The 25155-nt window shown below is 51.4% G+C and overlaps 1 protein-coding gene across 1 annotated transcript in view; it reads left to right on the top strand.

Annotated features, from left to right (window-relative positions):
* Positions 1–2453: 2453 nt before the first annotated feature.
* SLIT1 (slit homolog 1 (Drosophila)) overlaps positions 2454–25155 on the top strand; it is a 71325-nt gene continuing 48623 nt past the window's right edge. The window contains exons 1-16 of the mRNA XM_012000339.1: positions 2454–2534; positions 2746–2817; positions 3937–4008; positions 4572–4643; positions 5183–5346; positions 7958–8105; positions 8589–8660; positions 9216–9287; positions 11360–11431; positions 12118–12261; positions 19314–19477; positions 20315–20338; positions 20477–20621; positions 21244–21318; positions 21511–21654; positions 24863–25006. Of these exons, the coding sequence (XP_011855729.1) occupies positions 4624–4643; positions 5183–5346; positions 7958–8105; positions 8589–8660; positions 9216–9287; positions 11360–11431; positions 12118–12261; positions 19314–19477; positions 20315–20338; positions 20477–20621; positions 21244–21318; positions 21511–21654; positions 24863–25006 (1388 nt within the window). The 5' untranslated portion in view covers positions 2454–2534; positions 2746–2817; positions 3937–4008; positions 4572–4623. The remainder of the gene's footprint in view (positions 2535–2745; positions 2818–3936; positions 4009–4571; positions 4644–5182; positions 5347–7957; positions 8106–8588; positions 8661–9215; positions 9288–11359; positions 11432–12117; positions 12262–19313; positions 19478–20314; positions 20339–20476; positions 20622–21243; positions 21319–21510; positions 21655–24862; positions 25007–25155) is intronic.

Here is a 25155-nt window from a genome sequence, read left to right as displayed (position 1 = left end):
CATAAAGACAGGCAGTGGGGAGCAGGCCACTGGGGACCCTCTGGGGAGCAGCTTCTAAATGGGTGGAATTTGGGGAATGTCTCCAGGAATACTGACAGACTACACAGGGGAGCTGGAGATATGGCACAAGTAACCAAGATCGAAGACCAAAGATGCCATGTGGAGAGCAGGAAGGGAAGATGGGGCCAGGCAAGTGCGGGAGGAGGAAGCTTCCCCTGCAGGAAGGGGAGATGCCTCAGGGATGGCAGGTGGGATGGCTCGGGAGGAGGGACAGCTGTGTCTATGCTGCAGGCTTGAAGCATCTCCCTTCCAGGAGAGAGAGCAAGAACGAGGGGCGCTGATGGTGCCAAGGCCCCTTCAGACACAGCTACTTGGCTGCTTTTCTGAAGGCTGTAGGGGGACAGGACAGGAGGGGCTGGGTTTGAGGGAGGGAGTGCACAGATGTTGGTGCCCACTTTGTGGGGACTGGCAGGCAATTGTTTTGCCAGGCTTTCATTTTTCCCATTTTGTACATGAGGAAACTGGGCTCGGGAGGGAAAGGTTGCCTTGCAGATGCACAGCCAGGAAGGGGAGGGCCAGGACTCAAACCCCAGGCTCCTCCCTCCAGCTACAAGTCCCCAGCCCAGAGAAGGGGAGGTAGCTGGGGACTGAGCTCCCTCCAGGACAGGGTGCCTCTCCAGTTCCATCATTCATTCATCCATCCATTCATTCATTCATTCAACGAATGCTTGCCGAGTGGCTGATGTGGGCCAGGCACTGTCCTAGGTGCTGGGATGCAGCAGCAGCTGGTCCAGTGCCCTCTAGCTCAGCTGCCCGCTACCTTTCTGACTCAGGGCTCTGTGCACACTGCTAGGTTTCTCAACAGGGAAACCCAGACAGGGCAGCGGTGGCCTTGACAGTTCAAGGGGCAGTGTGCGGCGGGGTAGGGGGCTGTGGACTGCATTCTCGGACCGTGTGTGGTGGGGGCTGAAAGGAAGGGCACTGTCAAAACCCACAGGCCTGGCCCAGGAGGAGGAGGTGGGGCTGTGGAACGGCCCGGCACTGGGGCCTACATCAGGACGGTCCGCCTCTGGTTGTTCACCTTCAGGACCCGGGTGTGTCCGGGGCAAGGCTCTGGGGCAGGGAGCCTGGGTCCAACCCAGGTCAGTTATTTCACATCTTGAAGCTCAGTTTCCTCCTCTGCGAAATGGGCGCAATGGCAGTTCCTACCCCCAGGGCTGCTGTACAAGCTGGGGCTCTGGGACCTGAATGCCTGGGTTGAAATTCTGGAGCCACCACCCACCAGCTGGATTACCTTGAAGAAGTTGCTTAGCTTCTCTGAGCCTCGCTTTTCTCCTTTGTATAATGGGGATGGTGATCGTATCCACGCCATGCTCCTGGGAAGTACTCAGGGCAGTGCCGGCCTGCGGGGAGTGTGGCTGTGAGTAGGAAAAGCTGACCTGGAAAGGGGCGTTTGCACACGTCTGTGGATGCCAGGGAGGCTGCTGAGAGGGAAGAGAGGCAGGTGGACAGGTGTCAGAGGCCCGGTCCTGCCAGGGAGTGGAGGAAGGGCCCCAAAGCCGGCCTGGCAGTCACTGAGGCTGAGGATTTGCAGTCCCGACAGCGTCCCCTCCCTCACATCAGGGCATTCATGGGGAGTTGTGAAGTCCTCAGTGATCCAAGCCCCACTGCGTTCTCCTGACTCCCTGTGACCCAGGCTCTCGGAGGTGCCCTGCTGCCTGCAGTCCCCAGGAGCACCGGGTTTGGAGTCAGGCCCTGCCTGGAGTTAAAGACCTGACTGGGCCACTGGCTGGCTGGGTCGTGGAGCCAATTTTGTCCTTACTGAGTCAGCTTGCTCAGCATAAGATACAGAGCGTAAGCCCCACCAGGCACAGCCGCCACAGATGGCCCAGGGTGCCGTCCCTCCCAGCCTGGTGCCACACAGTGGTCATCAATCCCCCTCCAGAAGCACTTCTGTTGTGTGCCCCTTTGCAGCCCTGCACGATGCTGTGGGGGGCTGAACTGGCCTCTGTGGGTCCGGTGGGCTGACTTCTGTGGGCATTAGGCTGTTCTCGTATTACTATAAAGAAGTCCTGAGACTGGGTAATTTATAAGGAAAGAGATCGACTTGGCTCACGTTCCGCAGGCTGTGCAGGAAGCAAAGGCATCTACTTCTGGGGAGGCCTCAGGGAGCTTTTTCTTCTGGTGGAAGCCGGAGGCGGAAGCAGGCACTTCACGTAGGGGAATGGAGAGGGAGAATGGAGGAGGAGGCTCCATACCCTTCAACAACCAGAGCTCCCGGAACTCACTCGCCATCGAGAAGTCAGCACCAAACCAGGAGGGATCAACCCCCATGACTGGATCACCTCCTACCAGGCCCCACCTCCAGCACTGGGGATTACCATTCAACATGAGATTTGGGTGGGGGCAAATATCCAAACTACATCAAGTGGGGTCTGGCAGGGCTGGTCATAGCTGCCCCAGGCTTCTCCTTCCAGTTGCAAGCCCCCAGCCCGAGAAGGGGAGGCTGGGGACTGAGCTCCCTCCAGGACATGGTGTGTCTCTCCAGTTTCATCATTCATTCATTCAACAAATGCTTGCTGAGTGGCCTCTGTGGGCCAGGCTCTGTCCTAGGTGCTGGGGTGCAGCAGTGGCCGATTCAGTGCCCTCCAGCCCACCTGCCCTGCTTCCCTGAGTCATCACAGCACTCTGCAGGAACCTCTTTTCTGACTGCTGTTTTCTCTCCCTCTGGCTTTATCTTCCCAGGGACTTGAGTGAGAACGCCATCCAGGCAATCCCCAGGAAGGCTTTTCGGGGAGCTACAGACCTCAAAAATTTGTGAGTACAGGCCTGGGAGGGAGAAGGGTGCAGGAGCTCCAGGGCCATTCCTGGCAGTGTCCTCAGGGTATACCTGAGCGAGCCGTGTAGTCCAGGCAGCCAGGGAGCTGACCTGGGCTCTCAGAGGATTGGTGCCAGCACGGTCTTCTGGAATAATCTGGGGTTGGAGGAAACAGGCAGCCCCTGCCTCTCCCTTGGTTGTGATTCCGTGTGAGAGCCAATGGAGGGGGCCCTTGGGGACTTGGTGAAGCATGTTATCAGCGTGGGCAATGTTCTCAGTCCATTTCGATGGCACAGTGTCTGTGCTCGCCTCATATTTGGGCTGGGAGAGCTGGGTTTGAATCTTCTCTTCTGGTTACATGTCACATACGCTGCTGCAAGTCAGTGAACATCACTGAGCCTCGATATGTTGTTCTGGAAAATGGGGATAATAAGATCTACTTCACAGGCATTTTCTGAGGTTTAAATTAGACATGGAAATAAATATACTTTGTCAAATGATATTTAATTGTAATGGCTTATTATTATTACTATTCAAATTTATTCTGGTCCAGGCTTACCACCTCCCTGAGGTCTGACCACAGCAGGGATGGCAAATGCCTGGCAAGCTTGTCACACACACTCCCTCCCATGCCTGTGGCAGACATTGATAATCAATCACCACATTCTTTCCCACAGAGCTCAACTCACAGCTTCAGTTTACTCTGACAACAGCACTCCAGGTAGTCACCTCTAGTCAACCTCTTTGGCACTCAGGCTGAAAAATCTGTTTGCCAGTTCTGGCTGCCACTGCTTTGTGACTCTCCCATTTTTCAGTTGCCAGCACCCACTAGGTGGTCTCCAAAATGTGTGTGTGTGTAGGGGGGTGCCTGCTCCCCAAGGGAAATGTAAGGTTGAGTAGAAGAATATAACTTTTACTTATATTTATGATTTTAATTGAAAATTAGAAAAAAACGTTAAGTTTTTACTAACGTTTACTATTTGGATTGACACATATACACGTAACAAACAACTAGGGGGGTGCTTCTTTTGAATGAATGCAGCACGTGGTCACAATGTTTGGACACCCTTACTCTAGGCAATGTGCCCTTCTCTCTACAACCTTCGTTTCCTTCACAGACAGCTGGACAAGAACCAGATCAACTGCATTGAGGAAGGGGCCTTCCGTGCTCTGCGGGGGCTGGAGGTGCTGTAAGTAAAGCATGGAAAAGGAAGGAGGGGTGTGGAGGGCCCTGCTATGCGGGTGCCAAGTGCCACAGCCTGGGCAGCGGGCGTCAGGGAGACAGGAAGGGGGAAACCTGCCCTCCTAGAAGCACTCAGAGGAGGGGAGGACAAGCACTCATGGGGTCATGCCTGCAGCAAGCAGTGTGTCCCAATGTAACCTGCTCAGGATGAAACCCAAGGGTTTCTGGCACTTGGCCTGGAATGCTTCCCCCTTTCCCCCCGCCTATCCAAACCCCACCCTTTCTTCCAAGCCAACCCAAGCCTGGGACATGTCCCATCACCCGCCCTGCTCCATGTCTCCATCCTACCAGCCTTGGAGTCTATGGTGCCATTGGCTCACAGTCACCGTCCCAGCTCAGGGCTTTCCTGTGGGGTGGGATATGCCTCGTGCTCTTTGGCTTAGCCCCTCCACGTCCAGCCCCGTGCTGGTCCACTTTAAGGTCGAGAGCTTCCCCGTTCGTTAGCAGGGCGGCCCTGTCCCACATCATCTGTTGGGCAGGTGCTAAATGACTCTGGTTTTTCCCATTTAGGACCCTGAACAACAACAATATCACCACCATCCCCGTGTCCAGCTTCAACCACATGCCCAAGTTACGGACCTTGTGAGTCAGCTGGGGCAGCGGGGAGCAGGGCATCCAAGCCCGGCTGATGCTGGGGGTGGGTGGGGCAGGAGGCGAAGGTTCTGCAGACAGGTCATGGAGCTCATTCTCCCTCAGACCCCCAGAGGCCAGCCCAGGCTGGGGGCTCCATGCAGTCAGAGGTGGAAGGAGTTATATAATTGCAGGGCATCCAGTGCCACTTAATTTGATTTTTCTCTGGAAAACAAATGATTTGTTTTTGTGCTTGAAAATGAGCCAGGCGGTTTGGGGCAGTGAGCCTGTGCGAGGTCAGTGTGATGACCTGGGCTTTGCTGGGCACAGCTGAGCCCAGAGCATGTGGGAGGGGAGGGACAGCAGCAGGATCTCCATGGGGCTGTGGATAATCCCCGGGTTGGAGTTGAGCTGCCTGCTTGACTAAATGTAGACTGTGTTTGGCTTGAACACAGCACCAGGGGCAGCCACCTGCCTGAGGTTGGGGGTTCCCACAATCTGGCTGGGCTGGGGGCTCCAAATGGGTTGTGAGCCACCCTGTCCTCTTGCAGCCGCCTGCACTCCAACCACCTGTTTTGCGACTGCCACCTGGCCTGGCTCTCACAGTGGCTGAGGCAGCGGCCAACCATCGGGCTGTTCACCCAGTGCTCGGGCCCAGCCAGCCTGCGTGGTCTCAATGTGGCAGAGGTCCAGAAGAGTGAGTTCAGCTGCTCAGGTGGGTGCAGGCCCCTGCTGGGCTCTCAACTGTCCAGTGCCTCCTGCCCTGCCTCTTGTTCCCGCCCCTAATCTCGACATTAATACCTGGCCTGCCCATCACCTCCTGACCTGGCCCATCACCTGGCCCCACCCATCACCTCCTGACCCCACTGTCTGCCCCTCCTGCCCCATCTATCACCTCCCATTCTCACCATGGCCTTTGTCTCTGCGTGTCACTTCTTGCCTCCTCTTCTTTTCCCTCCTGTCCCCTCACTGCCTCGTCCACTCACCACCTCCTTTGTTCCACCTCATCCTCTTTTTGGCCTACTCAGTGCCTCCTCCGATGTCCTCTGGGCTCCTTGCCCCTGCTATCACCCCCTTCTCCCTCCTCCGATCGCCTCACCTCTGCTGCCTAGACAGGTCATTGAATTGGGCCCTCTAAACTTGGCTCCAAAAGAGGTGGGCCTCAAAGCCCACGCCCTTTCACCTTCCCCCTGGGGTTCTGTGATAGCTGGTTGCCCACATCCTCCCTGGCCCCTTTGATGTCCATACTGCAGCCAGAAGACCAAAAAGAACCCACAAGTCTGGGCGGTCACTGCTCGTGTACTCACCTGGCCGTCAGCACTGTGTCGAGAGTCTGAACTGCCCTCAGGCTCTGCAAGCCTGGCCAGGGTCAGCGCCGCCTCCCCTGCCTCCCGCTGCCTGCAACTTCCCCAGCTGTGCCTGCCTCTGCCCCTTCCTGGTGCAGGTGCCCCCAGCCCTGACCTCACAGGCTGCTCCCCTGCTGGGCACACCCTTCCCTCCTTGTTGCCTGCCGACTCCTCCTCACCCTGCAGGGCCCAGGGAGCCTTCTGTGATCCTACATGAGGTCCCGCATTGTGTTTCTGGCACATCCTCAGCACTTTGCTTGGCACAGGAAATGCTTGCTGAATGAATGGACAGTTCTCAGATTTGTGACAGAGGATTTAGAGGCTGACTGTTTCTCCCAAACCTGTGGACTGGGCCTGCCAGCCACACAGAGCTCTGAAGGAAAGCATCTCCTAGGCACAGCCTCCCCTCCTCAGTATGAGGCTCTTGGCTGTGGCTGTCACCTCCTCCACTGCACTGGCAGACACCCAGAGCAATGGCTGGGCTTGAACACCAATATGCTCAGCACTGCTGTGTGTGTGTGCGTGCAGATGTGTGTATGAGTGTGTGTGTGCCTGTGTGTGAAAACGTGTGTGTGTACATGTGGGTATGTCTCATGTGTGAGCCAGGACTGCCTCTGCATCATTGCAGCTGCCACAGTTTTTAGGAATGGGAATCGGTAAATCACTTGGACAATTTTTATTTTGAAATGAAACCTTTTCCTTTGCATTTGGAAGACTGTGGTTTCTATTTTCAGACATTAGTTTCTCCTCTGGAGTCTGATCGGCCTGGCAACCCTTTTCCTTTGAAGGCCACTGTCACAATATGCCAGGAATCCATGTAGCTTTGTCTCATTTGGTTCTGGTGCCCACCCTTTGGGGCAGCCATGGAAAATATTCAAAGTCAGAATGTTGGTGGGGGTATCAATTGGCTCAACCACTCTGCGGGACTGTGTAGCAGGATCCACTAAGGCTCAACGTCTGTCCACCCTGTGACCCTGCCACTCCTGCTAGGTGCGTGCATTTTTTCCTGCAAAAATGTCCAAAAATGTTAAAGACAGCTTTTTCCATAATAGCCCCAAATTGGAGACAACCTGAATGTCCACCAACTAATTATGATATATCCATATAATGGAATACTACTCAGCAATGAAAAAGAACAAACTACTTATACACACAGCAACATGGTGAATCTCAAAGATTGTATATTAAGCAAAAAAAGCCAGACACAAGAGAAACTACTGTTTCATTTATGTGAAGTTCATAAACGAGCAGAACAAATCTTTCGTGATAGATCTCAGAATAGTGGTTACTTTAGGGAAGGGGCAGGAGGGATCTTCTTGGGTAATGGAAATGTTCTATGTCTAGGTAGTGGTTCCACCAACTACATGCTTCAGAAAGAGCACTTTGTATAAATTGTACCTCCAGTTTTTCAAAGGCTCTTATTTTAGACACTGAGCTGGATCCTGGTTTTACCACTTAGTAGCTGTGAGAATTTCTACAAATTAATTAATATCGAGGACTCTGTTTTCTCAGCTGTAGAATGGCAACAGTAATAGGCTCCTCTTAAGTTTAAGTGCAATACTGCATGTACTACACTTATTATAGAATGTGGCATAGAGTAAGTGCTTGAGTGTTTAGGAAACAGTCATTATCACCTTCATATGACAGATGAGGGAACTCAGGCTCAGAAGTGTTAAGTGACTTGGACTAGAATCCAGAGCTTCAGAATTCTGGGCAAGGATTTCTTCATGTATGAATCACACACCAGTGCAGTTCAGTTCAGATTCAAGTTCAGCAAACATCTGACAAGAACTACTGTGTGCCAGGTGCCCACAGAGTTATACCAAAGTCCAGAATCTTATTTCATTAGTGATCCCCTCTGGTTCATCCTCATCCAGAGAAACTGCAGTGTGCACCGTGTCCCATCCATCAGTCTGTATCTGGGCTCAAGGGAGGTGCTGATGCACGACAGCCTGAGGCCACACCCCCCTGTTTCTGCAGGCCAGGGGGAAGCGGGGCGCGTGCCCACCTGCACCCTGTCCTCCGGCTCCTGCCCGGCCATGTGCACCTGCAGCAATGGCATCGTGGACTGTCGTGGCAAAGGTCTCACTGCCATCCCGGCCAACCTGCCGGAGACCATGACGGAGATGTGAGTACAGGGCAGGGCAGATGCTGGGGCACAGCCGCTCGGCTGGCCTGGCTCCGGAGGGCCAGTGAAGAGCTGGAGTAGGCGCTGCCTCAGGGCTTGCCCCAAGGCCCCTCAGTGACCATGGAGAAGACACAGGTTGCCCCTGCTGGGCTGAGCTTTGTGTCCAGGACTGGGCAACTCTGCAGGGCTGGGGAGGGAGTGTCCGTCTGTGGTCCCACCCAGTGGTGTGAGTCTGCTAGAATCGGGTTCTCAGCATCATTTGTGGGCCCCTTTCAGTTACAAATGCCTGGGATAGTGGAACTCAAGTCAGCATTTTCTCTGTCTGTTCCAGCGTCCTTACCCCAGACTTCAACTTCTGGAAGGGGGAAGGGAACAGGGGCAGGAGGGGCCAAAGGCTTGTTCAGGGTGGATGAGCCCAGCAGATAACACCCACGGCTGGGCTGACCTAGGCCCTTGTGCTTCCCCTCTGTTTTCTCTCCGCAGACGCCTGGAGCTCAATGGCATCAAGTCCATCCCCCCTGGAGCCTTCTCACCCTACAGAAAGCTACGGAGGATGTGAGTGCCTCCCGCTGCTTCCTGGGGAGCTGGTACAAGGCTGATGGAGATCCTGGGTGGCCCCACAGCCCTGGGGCAGGCCCTAACTCAGCATCCCGCAGCTGAGTGGCCCTGAGCCAGTCACCTGGCATTCCTGCCCTTCAGGCTGCTTGGCTGTGATGCAGGGACCTCCTTGCAGGGCTATCATGAGGCCTGAAGGGAGTGCTGAGCCTGAGCCTGGCCTGTGACGGGAGCTGCTTGTCATCCTCCCATTTCAGCTTGGGTACCAATAGGAGCAATTAAGGATGGGAGGGGGCCAGGAGACTGCTAGGATGCATGGGAAAGCTTTGCCCATAACTTCCCAAGTTGGAGTGCCCCCTCCTGCCCAGCCCTCAGACTGCACAGGGAAATAGCGGCCATGGGCTTTTCAAATGGAGGAAAGATCTGGCCTCTCACTATTGTCATTTCAAAGCACTCCGCCCTGCTTCCGTGGCATCTAGGAGGTGGAAGGAACTGGGCAGGGCTCAGTGGCCATTGAGGGATTCAGATGCCCCTCTCCTTCTGCTCACTTTGCAGAGACCTGAGCAACAATCAGATTGCTGAGATTGCGCCCGACGCCTTCCAGGGCCTCCGCTCCCTGAACTCACTGTGAGTAGCAGTGCCAAGGCTTCTTCAGCGGCCCAGGGCATCCCCTGAGGAGGCTGGCAGGGCCCAGGGCCCTGGTGGACGCAGAAGGAGGAGCAGGACTATGCCCCCCTCCACACAGTCCCTGCCCACCCCAGCCTCAGTGGGTCATCCTTTGGCTGCAAAGGGTTTGCTGTTCCAGCTCCCTCTTCCTCACTGGTGGACCCTCTGATGCTGGGAGCGGGAGAAGTGTGGAGAAGCTAGGCAGAGCTGTTGCCCCTGGCAACTGGGATGCACTCCCTGCCACGGTGAGGATTTTCCCAGCATTCTTTGCACAACCATCTTGGCCCTGTCCCCCCACCGAAGCCCAGTGTACTCTGCTCCTGAGGCCTCTGCGGTCACCGCAGGGCCAGTGAGCACCAGCTCCAGTTATAACATCTGCCACACCTTGCTATCTTTTATCCCAAATGTGATGAATCCCAAGATGTGGTGGGTGCTGCTTGGACAGTATTTGCCGGCTCCTCCTTCCAGTATTTCCCTTCCTTCGGGCTCTACTGGGGAAGTCTGTCAATAGAGCATACAAAAGGTAATGAAGCACCCCCATCTCCCACTCACCGAGTGCCTCACTCCCCGAGGTCCTACAGCACTTTGTCTGTACGGAGAGCACACTCAGGGTGCCCTGGAGTTGGGCGAGTTCCCTGTAGGAGGGGCCATTTGTTACTCTAGGGGATGAGTGTTTTCACCTGCTCCTTGGCAGCTCAGGACATGTGCTTGGCATAGACTAGAGGCCTGGCAAGTACAACAGAATGGAACTCCCCCGGGGAGTGTGGGAGCCTGCCAGCTCAGTGCCTTCTGTGCATGCCATCTTTTCTTGGAGCAGAGTCCAAGTAGAGGCTGGGGCTAATTGTGAATGGCACCCCTGAAGTTGTGCAGTATACACCCTACACAGCTGTACATGACAGCCTGGTGAGGGATCGCTGTCATTGGCTGAGGAGACCAGATTCTGAAAGTGGCCTGCCAAAATGCAGGCCCCTTCCTCTGAGAAGTGAAAAAAGCTCTCCTAAGTTGGAACATGGCAGTCTAAAAAGGTAAAAAGTGAAGAACCCAATCAAGTGGTTTTCTGTTGTTCATGGGTACCTGGCCACAGCCTCCTCCCTGCATATAGGAACGTGGATGATTCCAGTACACCCCACCAACACTGTCTATCTCGGCCAGCCCTGATCTTGCCTCCCTGCTTCAGTTCCTGCCCCCTCTGCTCCATTTCCCACCCAGCAGCTTGAGGGGCGTTTCTGAAATAGGAATCTGATGCTGTCTCAATGGCTTCCTGATGCTGGTTGGGTAAAGCCCAAGCTACCGCCCCATTTGTTTCCTCCATTCCAGCCACATTGGCCCTGTCACCTGTCCACACAGGACAGGCGCACACAGCTCCCCTGCAGGGCCTTTGCTGTTGCTGTGCCCCACTCCAGGAATGATCTCGAAGCCACGTTTGAAGAAGAAGTACCCAGGATTTTTTACTCAGCTTGAACATTTACGAGGGTAGCTTGTAGGGTCCGATTATGATATTGGGAATGGCATACAACCCCCCTCCCCAAACCTCCTGGATGCTTTCACTGTCCCCCTGAACCCACCCATGTCTACATGTGTTTTTTTTTGAACTTTTGTTTTTTATAAAAATCTATACATGGAATTCATGCTCAATGCAGAAAACTTTGAAAATGCTAAAGTATATTAAAAAAATGCTTGAAGTCCCACCATCCGGATCTCACACTGCATGTGCCGTCTGGCATTCTATTTTTTCCTGTAACTCTCTGAAAATATGTTAGTTATTCTTGCCCATGGGGTTTTCTCTTCTCTCAACAATCTCCTTTTGGATTCTAGACCAGATGAATTTCCCAGGAAGCACCCCTTTGCAGCCTTCTGTGGGGTCCACGTGTGAGGGTGGTGGACAAGTTGCTGTAACAAATATACACCATTAGGATGTGCTTCATGTAAATGGCTTAGGGGCAGCACTGTTGAGCTGGGGCCATCTGCAGAGCTGTGTTATCGCCCTGGTGGGCTGTCCTCTATAACTCTCCTCTCTGCTGCCTTTTCTCCAGGGTCCTCTATGGAAACAAGATCACAGACCTCCCCCGCGGTGTGTTTGGAGGCTTATACACCCTACAGCTCCTGTAAGAATGAATCCTGGGTGTCTTGGGTGGGACCCAGGGAAGGGCCAGCATTCCTCTGGCCTGCTAGACTGTCCCTTTCGGCCTCTTTGGGTTATGGAACTCAATTGAGACAGTGAGCTTGGAAGACAGGCAGACCCACTAGGGCTGAGAAAGTCTCCAGGGCTCTGCAGAGGCTAGAGAGGGAGGTAGAGGCAGCTTCACAGCTGCTCACAGGATGCCAAAGCAGAGAGGCTCCTGAGACAGCCCATGCTCCTAAGGAGCTCGGTGTGGCTGGAGACAGAGCTTTCTCCTCCAGGGGGCACTCAGGCCAGCTCGGCCTCCTTGAACCGTGAACTTTCAGGCAAGGATTTTCTCCCAGGGCTCAAGAGGCACAGAACACAAATGTTCCAACTCAGCTGTCTGGGGAACCCAATGGACCTCTGGGAAGGAGGAGGAGCCCCCCCTCCAACCAAAATGCCTTTGCAAGGTGGCTCTCTGCTCTCCCAGAATCCCACAGGGCATCCGAGCAGTTCTCGGAAAGAGAGAAGAGTGGGTTGATGGAGATGTCCCTGTGCATGGAGAAGGCCTGCTCCTGTGGGCTCCTCCCTGTAATAACGCAGGCCGGGGCCAAAGAAGGTGCCCAGGACATGAGATGGGTCTCATGTCAAGCCTTTCTCCTCACCACTTGGTCCTGACTCTGCCCACAGGCTCCTGAATGCCAACAAGATCAACTGCATCCGGCCCGATGCCTTCCAAGACCTGCAGAACCTCTCGCTGCTCTCCCTGTATGACAACAAGATCCAGAGCCTCGCCAAGGGCACTTTCACCTCCCTGCGGGCCATCCAGACTCTGTGAGTGCCCTGATGCCTTCTTCTTCTCCCCTCCCAGCAGGCGGGCCTGGGGGAGGTTGCAGCCTCCAGGGACAGGCAGTGGTCTGGCTCTGGGCTGCTGGGCTCACTGGGGGTGGCCTCTTACAGAGGAAGGACACAGACCTGGGTTAGACCATCCTGGGTTCAAAGTCCACCTAGGCCTCTTATTGGCTGTGTGACTCCAGGCAGTTTCTCTGGGCCTCATTTTTATTTATCCGTAAGATGGGGACGCCTTCCCATAGGGTTGTTATGAGATTAAAGAGGATGTTTGTACGAAGCTTAGCTCATTACAAGTGCTTGATAAATGCTGGCTTTAGCTAACAATAATATTGATGGTGATGATGATGATAATATATCACATTGATTCTAAGACACATGTTGTTTCCACATTAACAGCTCTGAAACTGGGATGCATGTTATAATGAGTGGTACATCACTTAGTTGGCAGCATTTTGTTTTTTATTGATAGTACAAAAAATAGTAGTGCCTCTTACAATTCATAATGTCAAATCAGATGAAATACAGTAATACAGTAATGACAATGGTGACTGTGAATAAAAAATTAGAGAGCAGTAAATCTGGTTATTGGTTGTAATATTTTATTGTGGAAAATTATAAGCAGATTAAGAGTAATACAGTGGACCAGGCATGGTGGCTCATGCCTGTAATCCCAATACTCTGAGAGGCCAAGGCAGGAGGATTGTGCAGGAGTTCAATACCAGCTTGGGTAACATGGCTGGGCACCCCATCTCCACAAGAACTTTTTTTTAAAAAAGTAGCCAGGTGTGATGGCACACACCTGTAGTCCCAGCTACCTGAGAGGCTAAAGTAGGATGATTGCTTGAGCCTAGGAGGTTCAGGTTGCAGTGAGCTGTGGTCACACCCCCTGCACTCCCACCTGGGCAACAGAGAGACCTTGTTTCAAAAAAAAAAAAAAAAAGAGTACTATTTTTCATCACCCAGCTTCCAATGCTGTACAATTAATTCCTTAATATCATTGAGTATCTAATTAGTGTTCAAATTTCCAAGTGTCTCTTGCATGTTATGCAATTCTTTTGTTTGTTTGTTTTTGTTGTTTGCTTTTTGAGCCAGAGTCTTGCTCTGTCACCTAGGCTGCAGTGCAATGGCATAATCTCAGCTCACTGCAACCTCCACCTCCTGGATTCAAGTGATTCTCCTGCCTCAGTCTCCAAAGTAGCAGGGATTACAGGTGCCCGCCACCACGCCCAGCTAATTTTTTGTATCTTTAATAGAGATGGAGTTTCACCTGTTGGCCAGGCTGGTCTCAAACTCCTGACCTCATGATCCACCTGCCTCGGCCTCCCAAAGAGCTGGGATTACAGATGTTAGCCACCACATCAGGATTTAAATAAAGCCTGTGCAATATAATTGGCTGATGTTGGTTTATGTTGGTTGATGTACCTCTTAAGTTGCTTTTAATCTATGTGTCCTCTTCATTTTCCTTTTCCTTGTAATTCATTTGTTGAAGACACTGCATCATTGGTTCTGTAGGGTCTACACTTTTTTGATTGCATCCCTGTGGTGTAGTTTCACATGTTCCTCTGTCCCCTCTGTGTCCTGCAGATTGAAAATTGGATCTAGGAGCTTGGTCAGGTTCAGTTTTGATTGATTTATTTGGCAAGATGACTTTATAGATGGGATTGTGGACTTCCCATCAGGAGGCAGACAGATGTCTGGCTGTCTCCCTTTTGTAATAAAAACAGCCATTGATCTCAGTGCTTGAATCCATTAATTCATTAGCAATCCTGAAATGGTGATTTTGAATTTGTATCAGTCTGTTTTTGTGTCACTATAAAGGAATACCAGAGACTAGGTAATTTATAAAGAAAAGAGGTTTACTTAGCTGACAGTTCTGTGGGGTGTACACATATGGCACAAACATCTGCTTGGCCTCTAGTAAGGCCTCAGGAAGCTTACCATCATGGCGGGAGGTGAAGCAAGGGTAGGCATGTCACATGACAAGAGAAGGAGCAAGAGAAGGAGAGGGAGTGCCATGCTCTTTTAAATAACCAGATCTTGCATAAACTCAGAGTAAGAACTTACTCATTATCACGAGGGCAGCACCAAGCCAGTCACGAGGGATCCACTGTCATGCCTAACCTTGCTTTGCCTTCTCCCATGATTGTAAGCTTCCTGAGGCCTCACCAGAAGCCGAGTGGATGTTGGTGCCATACTCGTCCAGCCCACAGAACTGTCAGCCCAGTAAACCTCTTTTCTTTATAAATTACCTAGTCTCAGGTATTCCTTTATAGAAACACAAAAGTAGACTGATACAAATTCAACTGAACACTGAACACTGATCCGAATACCTCCCATCAGGCCCCACTTCCAACACTGGGGATTACATGAGATTTGGTGGGGATGAACATCCAAACCATATCAGAATTCTAACATTCTTTTTTCATTTCTAATGCAGTTGTGACTATGCTTTAAAACAGAATCCTTATATTTAACTGGAATGTTTCCACGTAAGGAAAATTCTCATCTGCTGTGTGGTTACACTTAGGCACATAAATGGTCCTCTCATTCTATATCTTTAATTCTGAGCCTACAGTAAGACGGGATGTGCTGACTTGTGGGTCCTGTAGTGTGCATTTAATGAGCATTAATTATTAATATTACTATGTCCGTTGTTGTCACTGTCATCCCTGCCCCTGTCTGTGCCAGGCAGTGCTCAATCATCAGATAACATCTACTTGGGGTATTGGGATAGGTTCCAAACAGGCTGAGTAAAAGGTACAGCTCGGGACCCCTGGGGACTCTGCACATCACCAGAGATGTCAGCCACAAAGACAAACTCATTAAAGCCCACAAATTCGCCTGCAGCCCAACTCCTGCTAATTAATTTACTTATAGCCAGGGAGATGAAAAGGAAGCCCCATGGGGAAACTTTGCGAAGTATGTGAAATTAGAGGGTACAGGGAGACACTGGCAAGGTGGACTATTTGAAGCAGCTGGCAGAATGTCTGAAAGAAACATGCTAAGGAGATTTACTGGCCAGGGACCCACACACAGGAAAACCTTGGGGATGCGGAATGGAGGGAGAGACTCATGTGAGCCATTGTTATTTGCATGTATTATCTTAATACTTAGAGATGCTATGAAGATAGGTGCTATCATCCTGATTTTACCTAAAACAAAGACTGAGGGAGGTTATGTGACACACCCAGTGTTACAGAACATTCGGTAAAACAGGAATTTGATCTCAGGCATCTCTTCACCATCACCGAGAAATTACTTAGCTTCCCCTTTAATTGTGCTTTTTCTGTAAGAACAGAACTCATTATTGAAGGCTGTAAAGCAACACCGAACTTTCATGCACATCTATTACATGTTAACGACTACAATTTGGAAAAAGAATAAAAGAAATATAAATCCAACGTACTAATCAAGTAATATTATTAGAACCTCAAGTGGTTCAGCTTCTTGACTGAGTCTTATTTTATTAAACCTGAGCAGATTTAAATTTACCAAATCATGTTTGATTTGTCCGTAGCTCCAACATCTGTGGCCGAGTTCCTGTGTAACACTATTGATTTTGCTGCAGTTTTACTTGCCCCAAGAGATTTAACATTTAAAAAAAAAAAGAAATAGCCCTATTGCGGTATAACTTACATACTAAAATTCACCTGTTCTAAGTATACAATTAAATGATTTTTAGTAAATTTCCAGAGTTCAACTATCACTATGATTCAACTTTAGAACATTTCCATCACCTTGCCTTCAAAATCCCTTGTCCCCATTTCCAGACTCAGCCACTGGCCATCACTGATCTATTTTCTTTCTCTGTAGATTGCCTTTTCTGGACATTTCATAAAAATGGAATCGTGCAGTCCAGGTGCAGTGGCTCACACCTGTAATCCCAGTGCTTTGGGAGGCTGAGGTGGGCAGATCACCTGAGGCCAGGGCAACATAGTGAAATCCCCATCTCTACACAAAATTCTTAAGAATTAGCCAGGTGTGGTGGTTCATGCCTGTGGTCCCAAGTACTCAAGAGGCTGAGATGGGAGGATTCCTTGAGCCCAGAAGTTCAAGGATGCAGTGAGCTGATTGTACTACTGCACTTAGGCTGAGTGACAGCCTGAGACCCTGACTCCAAAAAAAAAAGGAATCATACAATATGTCATCTTTTGTGACTGACTTCTTTCTTTAGCATAATGTTTTTGAGGCTCATTCATATTGTAGCATGTATCAGTACTTTGTTCCTTTTGATTACCAAATAATTTTTCCATTGTGTAAATAGACCACAATTTGCTTGTCCATTCCAGGTGATGGACATTTGGGGTGGTTTCCACCTTAGGGACATTATGAACAATGCTGCTATGAATATTCACTCACAAATCTTTGTGTGAACCAACATTTTCATTTCTTTTTTGTTTTTTTGAGATGGAATTTCGCTCTGTCGCCCAGGCTGGAGTGCAGTGGAGCAATCTCGGCTCACTGCATCCTCCACCTCCTGGGTTAAAGCAATTCTCTGCCTCAGCCTCCTGAGTAGCTGGGATTACAGGCGCTCACCACCACACCTGGCTAATTTTTTTTGGCATTTTTAGTAGAGACAGGGTTTTACCATCTTGTCCAGTCTGATCTTGAACTCCTGACCTCATGATCCACCCGCCTCAGCCTCCCAAAGTGCTGGGATTACAGGCGTGAGCCACCGCGTCTGGCCAACATTTTCATTTCTTTTGGAATTTCTAGTTCATATGGTAAATTCCTGTATAACTTTTTTAAAGAAATTGCCAGTGTTTTCCAAAGTGGCTGTACCATTTTGCATTCCCACCAGTGGTGTATTATGAGGGCTCCAAATTTCTCTCATTCTCATCCTCACCAACATTTGGTATTGTCTTTTTTTTTTTTTTGCATGTTGATTCTAGCCATCCTAGTGGGTATGAAGTAGTATCTCATTGTGGTTTTAATTTGCATTTCCCTAATGACTAATGATTTTGAGCCTCTGCCTCCAAAGATTTTTAGCTGTGACTCCTTAATGCATATATCTAGAAAGACACTGAGAATTAGTCCTCTCTTCCTTTCCTTCCGCTGCCAGAACTGTTCACAGAGGCAGCTGCATGGCCACGTATGCAGCACATTTTTGGGTGTTCCTTTAACACAGTTATTTTTTCCCAAATGGATTTTTTTTCTTCCTCCTGAGTGTTTTCCCTTTCCAGCTTCCTGCCCTTTGAAACGGTTAAAAATTCTAATTTGTATAAAATACTAAAGTTTACACAGAAGCCACCTGTCTCTGTGGGTGGTTCAAGTTTTATAGGTTGTTTTTGGCACAGCCTGTTTCTAGGAAGGAGATATTCTACGCCACACACCTTGAGTATTTTAATACATGGCTAAACAACACAATTAGATTGACTTTGCACAATTTTCTGCCAAGATGGTAATAAAGGGAAGCAAGTGGTTCAGGCAGGGGCTGGGGCACTAAGTCACAGGCAGATGTGGATGGGCAGCTGGGGAGGAGTCATAAGCAGTCCTTAAATCCTGGTATGCTTTAAATTAGCTACAAACTCTGCCTCCAGGATATCAGCAAACACACCCTGTCTGTGGAAACTGAAAGTTTAATAGGGGAAATAAATGTTGAGCTTGATGCAGAAGAGGTAGGAGGGGCCTGGTCCACCTGGTGGAGCTGAGAGGAGCAAGAACTCAGGCGGGAAATAGGGAAGGACACTGCAAAGGAGAGGTAGCGGGGACCCAGTTCCCAACCGGGGGCTGGAGGGCAGAGCCCAGGAGGTGATGGACGGCAGAGAGCACTGCCAAGGTCTGAGCTGAGCTGGGCACAGACCCTGGCAAGGGTTTACTCTTCTGCTTGGAGAGTTCTGCAGCCCCTTGCAGGGGCCTGGGCTGAGACCAGTAAGTCAGATGGCCTGAACTGATGGCACTTAGATGGAGGAAAAGTGGCATGGCAGGGCAAGTCCCTTTGAGTTGGCCCGCTGCTCTGTCTCCCCGTACTTCGTTTTCTTTTTCTTTTTTTTTTTTTTAATTTGAGACGGAGTTTTGCTCTTGTTGCCCAGGCTGGAGCGCAGTGACGCAATCTCAGCTCACCACAACCTCTGCCTCCCAGGTTCAAGCGATTGTCCGGAGCCAGGACAGGTGTAGGAATGCTCTTCCCAGGCTGCCTCGGTTTGGACAGCCGTGAGCAGGGCATGCCCAGTGCTGTGGTGGCTCAGAGGTGGCTGGTCTGAACCCACTGTTTGTCGGAGCCTGCCCGTGGGCATCTGCCAGCATGGGGTTGCACACATCACGGCCATCTGCTCCCTGCTACCATCCCCAGGTTTATCCTGCTGACAACACAGGCAGCCTGCGAGAGAATCGGAGTGATTCCCCAGGAAGGGGCTGCTCAGTCATGGTTTCTGAGTTTTCTTTGTGTTGAGAGACAGCTGTAAAATGGTCAAGGAGAGGTCACTCCTGTGGTCTGGGGTGGGAATGGTGACTCCCTGTAAAGCCCAGGGACTCCAGCAGGCCTTGCCACTCTGGCCCCAGCACTCCCTATAGGAGACAGGCTGCTACCTGAGTCTGAAGGAAAGGGGACAAACCAGGGCCCATGGCCACTGGGGAGGGTCAGAGGCTGTGGCCTGGGCACCTGCAGTCCTGGGTTTTGTTACCTTCTCTGGGCCTTGGCTTCCTTGCCTGTGAAAGGCCAGGGGTGCTCTGGCCAGTCTCTGGGTCCTTCCTGTCTCCGCTCATGCTTGTGAAATGTCGCAGAGCAGAGGGAGGGAAAGGTGAGTGGAAAGAGAGGGGGCAGAATGAGGCTTGATGGGGAGTAGGACAGGGACAGCAGGAAGCTCCGGGTGGCAGAGACTTTTCCCCTGTAGTGCGCTGGCAGGACTGCTCCAGAGCTGATGGACTGCACCCTGGGGGTTCACCCCACTCTCCCTTTCCCGCTGTGGTCAACCCTAGGCTCCAGGCCACAGGCAGCCTCCTTGGCCCCAGCCACAACAAGGCCCTGTCCAGGTGGAGGTCAGCGTGGGTTTGCAGCCCTTGTTTCTCATAGCTGATCTGCCTGCTTTGGACAGGCACCTGGCCCAGAACCCTTTCATTTGCGACTGTAACCTCAAGTGGCTGGCAGACTTCCTGCGCACCAATCCCATCGAGACAAGTGGGGCCCGTTGTGCCAGTCCCCGGCGCCTCTCCAACAAACGCATCGGGCAGATCAAGAGCAAGAAGTTCCGGTGCTCAGGTACCTGCCTGCCTGCCCACCTGCCCACCTGCCTCCTGTCCACCTGCATACCTGCCCGCCTGCCCACCTGTTCACCTACCTGCCTCCCTACCAGCCTGCCTGCCTACCTGTCTGCTTGTCTGTCTGTCTTCAGCCTGCTCAGGGACCCCCTGATGTTTCCTGGATGGCTCCCACAAAGGTGTCTTTCATTACTGTGAATCCAGGCTGGAGGGTGTGGGCCCAAAATTCTAGACTTAATCTGAATGGTAGTTCAGTCCCACCTCATTTTATTGAGGCCTAGAGAAGAAGCAAGGCTTGCTGAAGGTCCCAGAGGGAGGACTCAGGTTCCTCCACTTTCAGCCAGTTCTCTCTTATGCCTTTGTTGTCAAGTCTTTTAAGACACTCAAGAGGCCTGGGAACCCTCCTTGGTGAGATAGGAGCCTCCTCCAGGCTTTGGGATGCAGAAACAGCCTTAGCAATTGTAGTCCACGTGGCATCTGGCTGGCGACAGTGTGGGGCAGCTTCTGAGCCTAGATCCTGGTCAAGGACCTGACGCCACCTGTACCCCATCCCCACCTGTAAAGTTAGCACAGTCCCCACCGTGTGCCATTGCAAGTGAGAGCTCAATGGTTTTGGCACTCCTTGCAAGAGGTTTAATTGGATGCGACACCCCCAGCATCAGCCTGGGCAAGGAACATGCGTGCTCTGTAGCTCACCCTTCTGCACACAGGGACTGGGCAGATGGGCTCCTCAGCCCTGTCTGGGGTGCCTTCACCTGAGCAGTGGGGCTGGGGCCTGGGCTGTTACTGCAGGTCCTGGCTGATTCCTGCATTGTGGCATTTCTGCTTCTCTCCCCAGCCAAAGAGCAGTACTTCATTCCAGGTAAGAGAGTGGGGGGAACCAAGGCCAGCCTGGTGGGAATGGTGGCAGTGGGTGGGCAGGCTGGGGGCCTTGGTTGGCACAGACTGCTGGGAGCCTGCCCTGGGCCCCTCAGCCTTTGCCTCCACCGTCTCATGGCAGGCACAGAGGATTACCAGCTGAACAGCGAGTGCAACAGTGACGTGATCTGTCCCCACAAGTGCCGCTGTGAGGCCAGCGTGGTGGAGTGCTCCAGCCTGAAGCTCACCAAAATCCCTGAGCGCATCCCCCAGTCCACGGCCGAACTGTGAGGGTCCCCGCCCCCACCAGCCCTCCTCTGTCTCTTTCTACCACTAACCCTCCTTGGCCTACTCCAGGATTTTCTTGGTCCAGCCCTGTCTGGGGCTGAACCACTGGAGCCTTTGGCTCAGGACATGCCAGCTGCTGGCTTGGGCAGGAAGAAACCCCATCCCGGCTGCCCTCTGCTTCATTTACAGCCCCCCTCACCCCTCAAAAGCAGATGCCAGTCTCTGGCACTCAGGGCAGGTCACCAGCCTGAATCGGAGATGGCTTTTCTCAACGATGCATTTGTCTTCTTCTGGGGGCATGATTCCAAAACCCTTTGTTATTTTTATTCCTCTATCTAAAAATATGAATTTGTGTACACATATGTCTATGTGCATAGATGCCTGCAAGCATCTGTCATTTACGTCTGTAAATTTTTCGTGGCATTTTTAATGTTAAAAATATCCCCATTCATATCCTCTCCCAGTACTAGGCCCAGCCTTCCTTTCAATAGGATCAGTTTGCTTTGCCAGATACATTCTTCCGGGAGTCTTCTCCGTTTGAGTCCCAAATATTCTCAGTTTGGAAGGGATTTGAAATGTCTATCATTTGTGAACGTGCAAGTTCATTCTTGCCTCTTACAGGCGATTGAATAACAATGAGATTTCTATCCTGGAGGCCACTGGGATGTTTAAAAAACTTACACATCTGAAGAAAATGTGAGTTACCCGTTGGCGAGAAGGCGTCTGTTGGGATGCTGGCCGGGGATGGAGAAGGGAAATGCCAGGGTGGGGGCAGCTCCCATTGTGGGGGCCAGGGCTCTGTGCATGGGGGTGTTGCCTGCAGGAAGGGAGGGGCCTGAGCTCCTGGGTGCTGGCCATGTGTAATCCTCCCCCCACCTCTTCTTCCAGCAACTTGAGCAACAATAAGGTGTCAGAAATTGAAGATGGGGCCTTCGAGGGCGCAGCCTCTGTGAGTGAGCTGCACCTGACTGCCAACCAGCTGGAGTCCATCCGGAGCGGCATGTTCCGGGGTCTGGATGGCTTGAGGACCCTGTGAGTGTGCAGGGCTGGGGAGCAGGGTGGGCCAGCTGCAGGAGGTAGGTGAAGCCAAGGGAAAGGAAGAGAGAGGCTGGAGGGGCCCCTCCCCTGGGCCCAGCTCGCAGGCAGATGGGGAGAACTGAGGACCCTGACTGTGTTGGGACAGGTAATCAAGTGTTGGTGACTCTCTGGTGAGGTCTGTTCTCTTGTACCCTGGGGCATGGGGCCGATGCCTGGTTGACATCAAGGGATGGAGACATGTGGGCCCTCCTAGAGGTCCCTTCCCATTGCCCTCTGGTCAGGCTGCAAGAGCACAGCATGAGTTCAGGAGTGGCTGGCACTACTGCAGGCAGAAGGGGCTGGATGACCTTGCCAGGGTGACTTAGTGGGTGTACATGGGGGAGCAGCGATGTTGCGCTGTCCCTGAGATGCTGGGATCCCATAACCCCCAGCCCAGCCTGAGCTGACCAAAATCTGGAGCTCAGTGGGATCCTGGGGTCACCCACTCCTCCATGATGCAGGACACCCCCTCCATCTGCCCCAGCAGAGCTGGCTCTTCAGATGATCCTGTGGGTGTGCAGTGCGTCCCATAGACAGGGCAGTCCATCGGATCTCCCACAGAGATGGAAATGTTTCATGTCTATGCTGTCCAGACCAGCCACCTCATGTGGCTGTGGAGCAGTTGAAATGTGGCTAGTGCTACTGAGGCACGGAATTTTGAATTTCATTTTATTTTAATGCATTTAAATCTAAATAGCTACATGTGGCTAGTGGCTACCATATTGGACACCACAGCTCTAGGAAGCCACTTGCCCGGGTATAAGTCCCAAATCTGCAGCAGGATGTAGATTTGTCTCTGAGCATGTATCATGGAAATTTTAGAAGTAGACGAATGTGTGACGGGACTCCCTGTGGATTTTTGTTCCTTTATTTTACAAAAAGCAAATTTTATTATGCACTATGTTTTGCAGCTTGCTGTTTTCACCTGTGAATATAGCTTTGCCATCTTTCCAGGCTGTTCCTACAGGCTGCCTCATTTTTCTCTAAGCTTACCTAGTATTCCTTAAATGTGGGCATGGGGGCTATCTAGTCAGCTGCATTCTTTCCAGGGAAGATAGGACAGAGGAGAAGAGAAGGGCCCATACTCTGTTACTATCCAGAAATGGCCACTGTTAATTGTTGGTATAAACAACTGTCTTTCCAGTCTTTTACATATCTCTAAACCTGCATATGCATACATGTGCACACACATACATACATGCATACATGCATGCATATAGAAATATTCTAATGGAATAGTACATTTTATTTAGTAACCTGCTTTTTCCTTAAACTTAATATGAGCACTATTACATATTAAAATTTTTTTCCATTCCACATTTAATTCCTAATACAAAAAAAGTATTCTGCATCAATTTGAATGACTAGGTATTATATAATTATTGGCAAAGTAGGCTGTTTCTATTTTGTTTTTTATAAACACTGTTGTATTGATTACCTGCCTTAGTGAGTTCAGGCTGCTATAATAAAGTGCCACAGATGGGAGTTTTATAGACAACAGAAGTTCTAGAGGCTGGAAGTCTGAGACCAGGGTGCCAGCATGGATGGGTTCTGGTGAGGGCCCTCTTCTGCGTTGCAGACTTCTGACTTCTCATTGTGTCCTCACATGGTAGAAAGAGGGCAAGAGAGCTCTCTGGGATCTCCTTGATAAGGGCACTAACTCCATTCAAGAGGGCTCCACCCTTATGACCTCATCACCTCCCAAAGACCCCCCATCCTAATTCCATCACATTGGGGATTAGGACTTCAACATAGGGATTGGAGGGGAACACATTCATTCTGTGACAGTATCTTTATTGTGAAGTTCGTGGATAATGCATGATGATACTCTTGTTAGGAATTCCTGAAGATGGAGTAGCCCGGTGAAAACATGAAGTGTTTTAGGGATTTTGATGCATCTCACCAAATTCACTTCCAGGGGGGTACAAAGGCATCTCCTGCCAGTGTGTGGAAGTGCCCAGTCACTCAGACTGTCACAGATCCTGAATGTCATTATTATTATTATTATTATATTTTTCATTCTTTTTCAATTTGGCAGGCAAAAAATCAATATTGCTTAGATGTCTTTGATTAGTAGTAACATTGAACGTTTTTGTGAATGTTGGTAAACCATTTTAATTTCTTTTGTGAGTTGGCTATTCTGTGTTGGCTTGGTTTTTGTTTTTTCTTTTGGTTGGGGAGTGAAATTGAGCTGGGTTTTTGTTGTTATTGTTGTTGTTGTTTAGGGAGACAGGGTCTCGCTCTGTTTCCCAGGCAGCTGGAGTGCAGTCGTGCCATCATAGCTTACTGTAACCTTGAACTCCTGGGCTCAAGAGATCCTCCCGCCTCAACCTCCCAAGCAGCTGGGACTACAAGTGCACACCACCATGCCTGGCTAAGTTTTACATTTTTTTGTAGAGAGAAGGTCTCACTATATTGCCCAGGCTGGTCTCAAACTCCTGGTTTCAAGTAATCCTTGGCCTCCCAAAGTGCTGGTTTTACAGGCATGAGTCACTGCATCAGGCTTGGGCTGGGTTTTTGAAGATGAGCAGCAGTTTTCCCAGATGTAGATGAGAAAAAAGAGTATTCTAGAAAACTGTCACAGTGGTGTAGCAGGCTGAGGGCTGGTCCATCTCTGGGGAGGCAGGCACGTGCCAGGGCTGAGATGGTCCGGGTCTGGGCGGACATGGTCTCAGGTCAGAGTAAGGGGCTGAGATGGTCCGGGTCTGGGTGGACGTGGTCTCAGGTCAGAGTAAGGAGTTTCAGTATGACTCTGTGGGCAGTTTGGAGGCTGTTAGTGGACTTGAAGCTGGAGAGTGATATGATGGATTAGGTTTTAGGAAGTCTCCTGGGCGCTGATATGGAGCGTGGCCTAAAGACGGGCAGGAACTCTGGTCACCCAGGGCGTGGAGGCGAGGCCAGCATGGGGGCCGGGACAATGGCAGCGAGAGAGGGAGACAGAGCCTCGAGGCTTCTCAGAGGCAGGGCGGGTGTCTGGAGTGGGCACAGGTGTGTAGAACTCGCCTCACCTGGCCGGGGCCTGACTGGCGCGGGTTCCTGGCTCTGCGGCTCGGGGTCTGTGGAGGAGAGCTGTGAACCAGCCACGGTGGCTGAAGCTGCGTGGCCCGGGTGGACGGCTGGCAGGCCTGCAAGGGCCCCCTTCCCCTCCCTCGCTCCTCCCCAGGATGCTGCGGAACAACCGCATCAGCTGCATCCACAACGACAGCTTCACGGGCCTGCGCAACGTCCGGCTCCTCTCGCTCTACGACAACCAGATCACCACCGTGTCCCCAGGGGCCTTCGACACCCTCCAGTCCCTCTCCACACTGTGAGTCCGGCCTCCAGGACAGGCGGGCGGGGGCTCTGGAAGCAACTGTCCCAAGGGTGTGGTCCTCTCAGGCAGCCCCTTTGAAAGCGCTCACCCCGGGGGTGCTGGGTCTTCGTGGTTTGCTGAAACGTGGGTTTCACATTTCGAGG

The sequence above is a fragment of the Mandrillus leucophaeus genome, unplaced genomic scaffold (assembly GCF_000951045.1).
Source record: "Mandrillus leucophaeus isolate KB7577 unplaced genomic scaffold, Mleu.le_1.0 Scaffold117, whole genome shotgun sequence".
Lineage (NCBI taxonomy): Eukaryota > Metazoa > Chordata > Mammalia > Primates > Cercopithecidae > Mandrillus > Mandrillus leucophaeus.
This window is presented reverse-complemented; position numbering and strand designations above follow the sequence as displayed.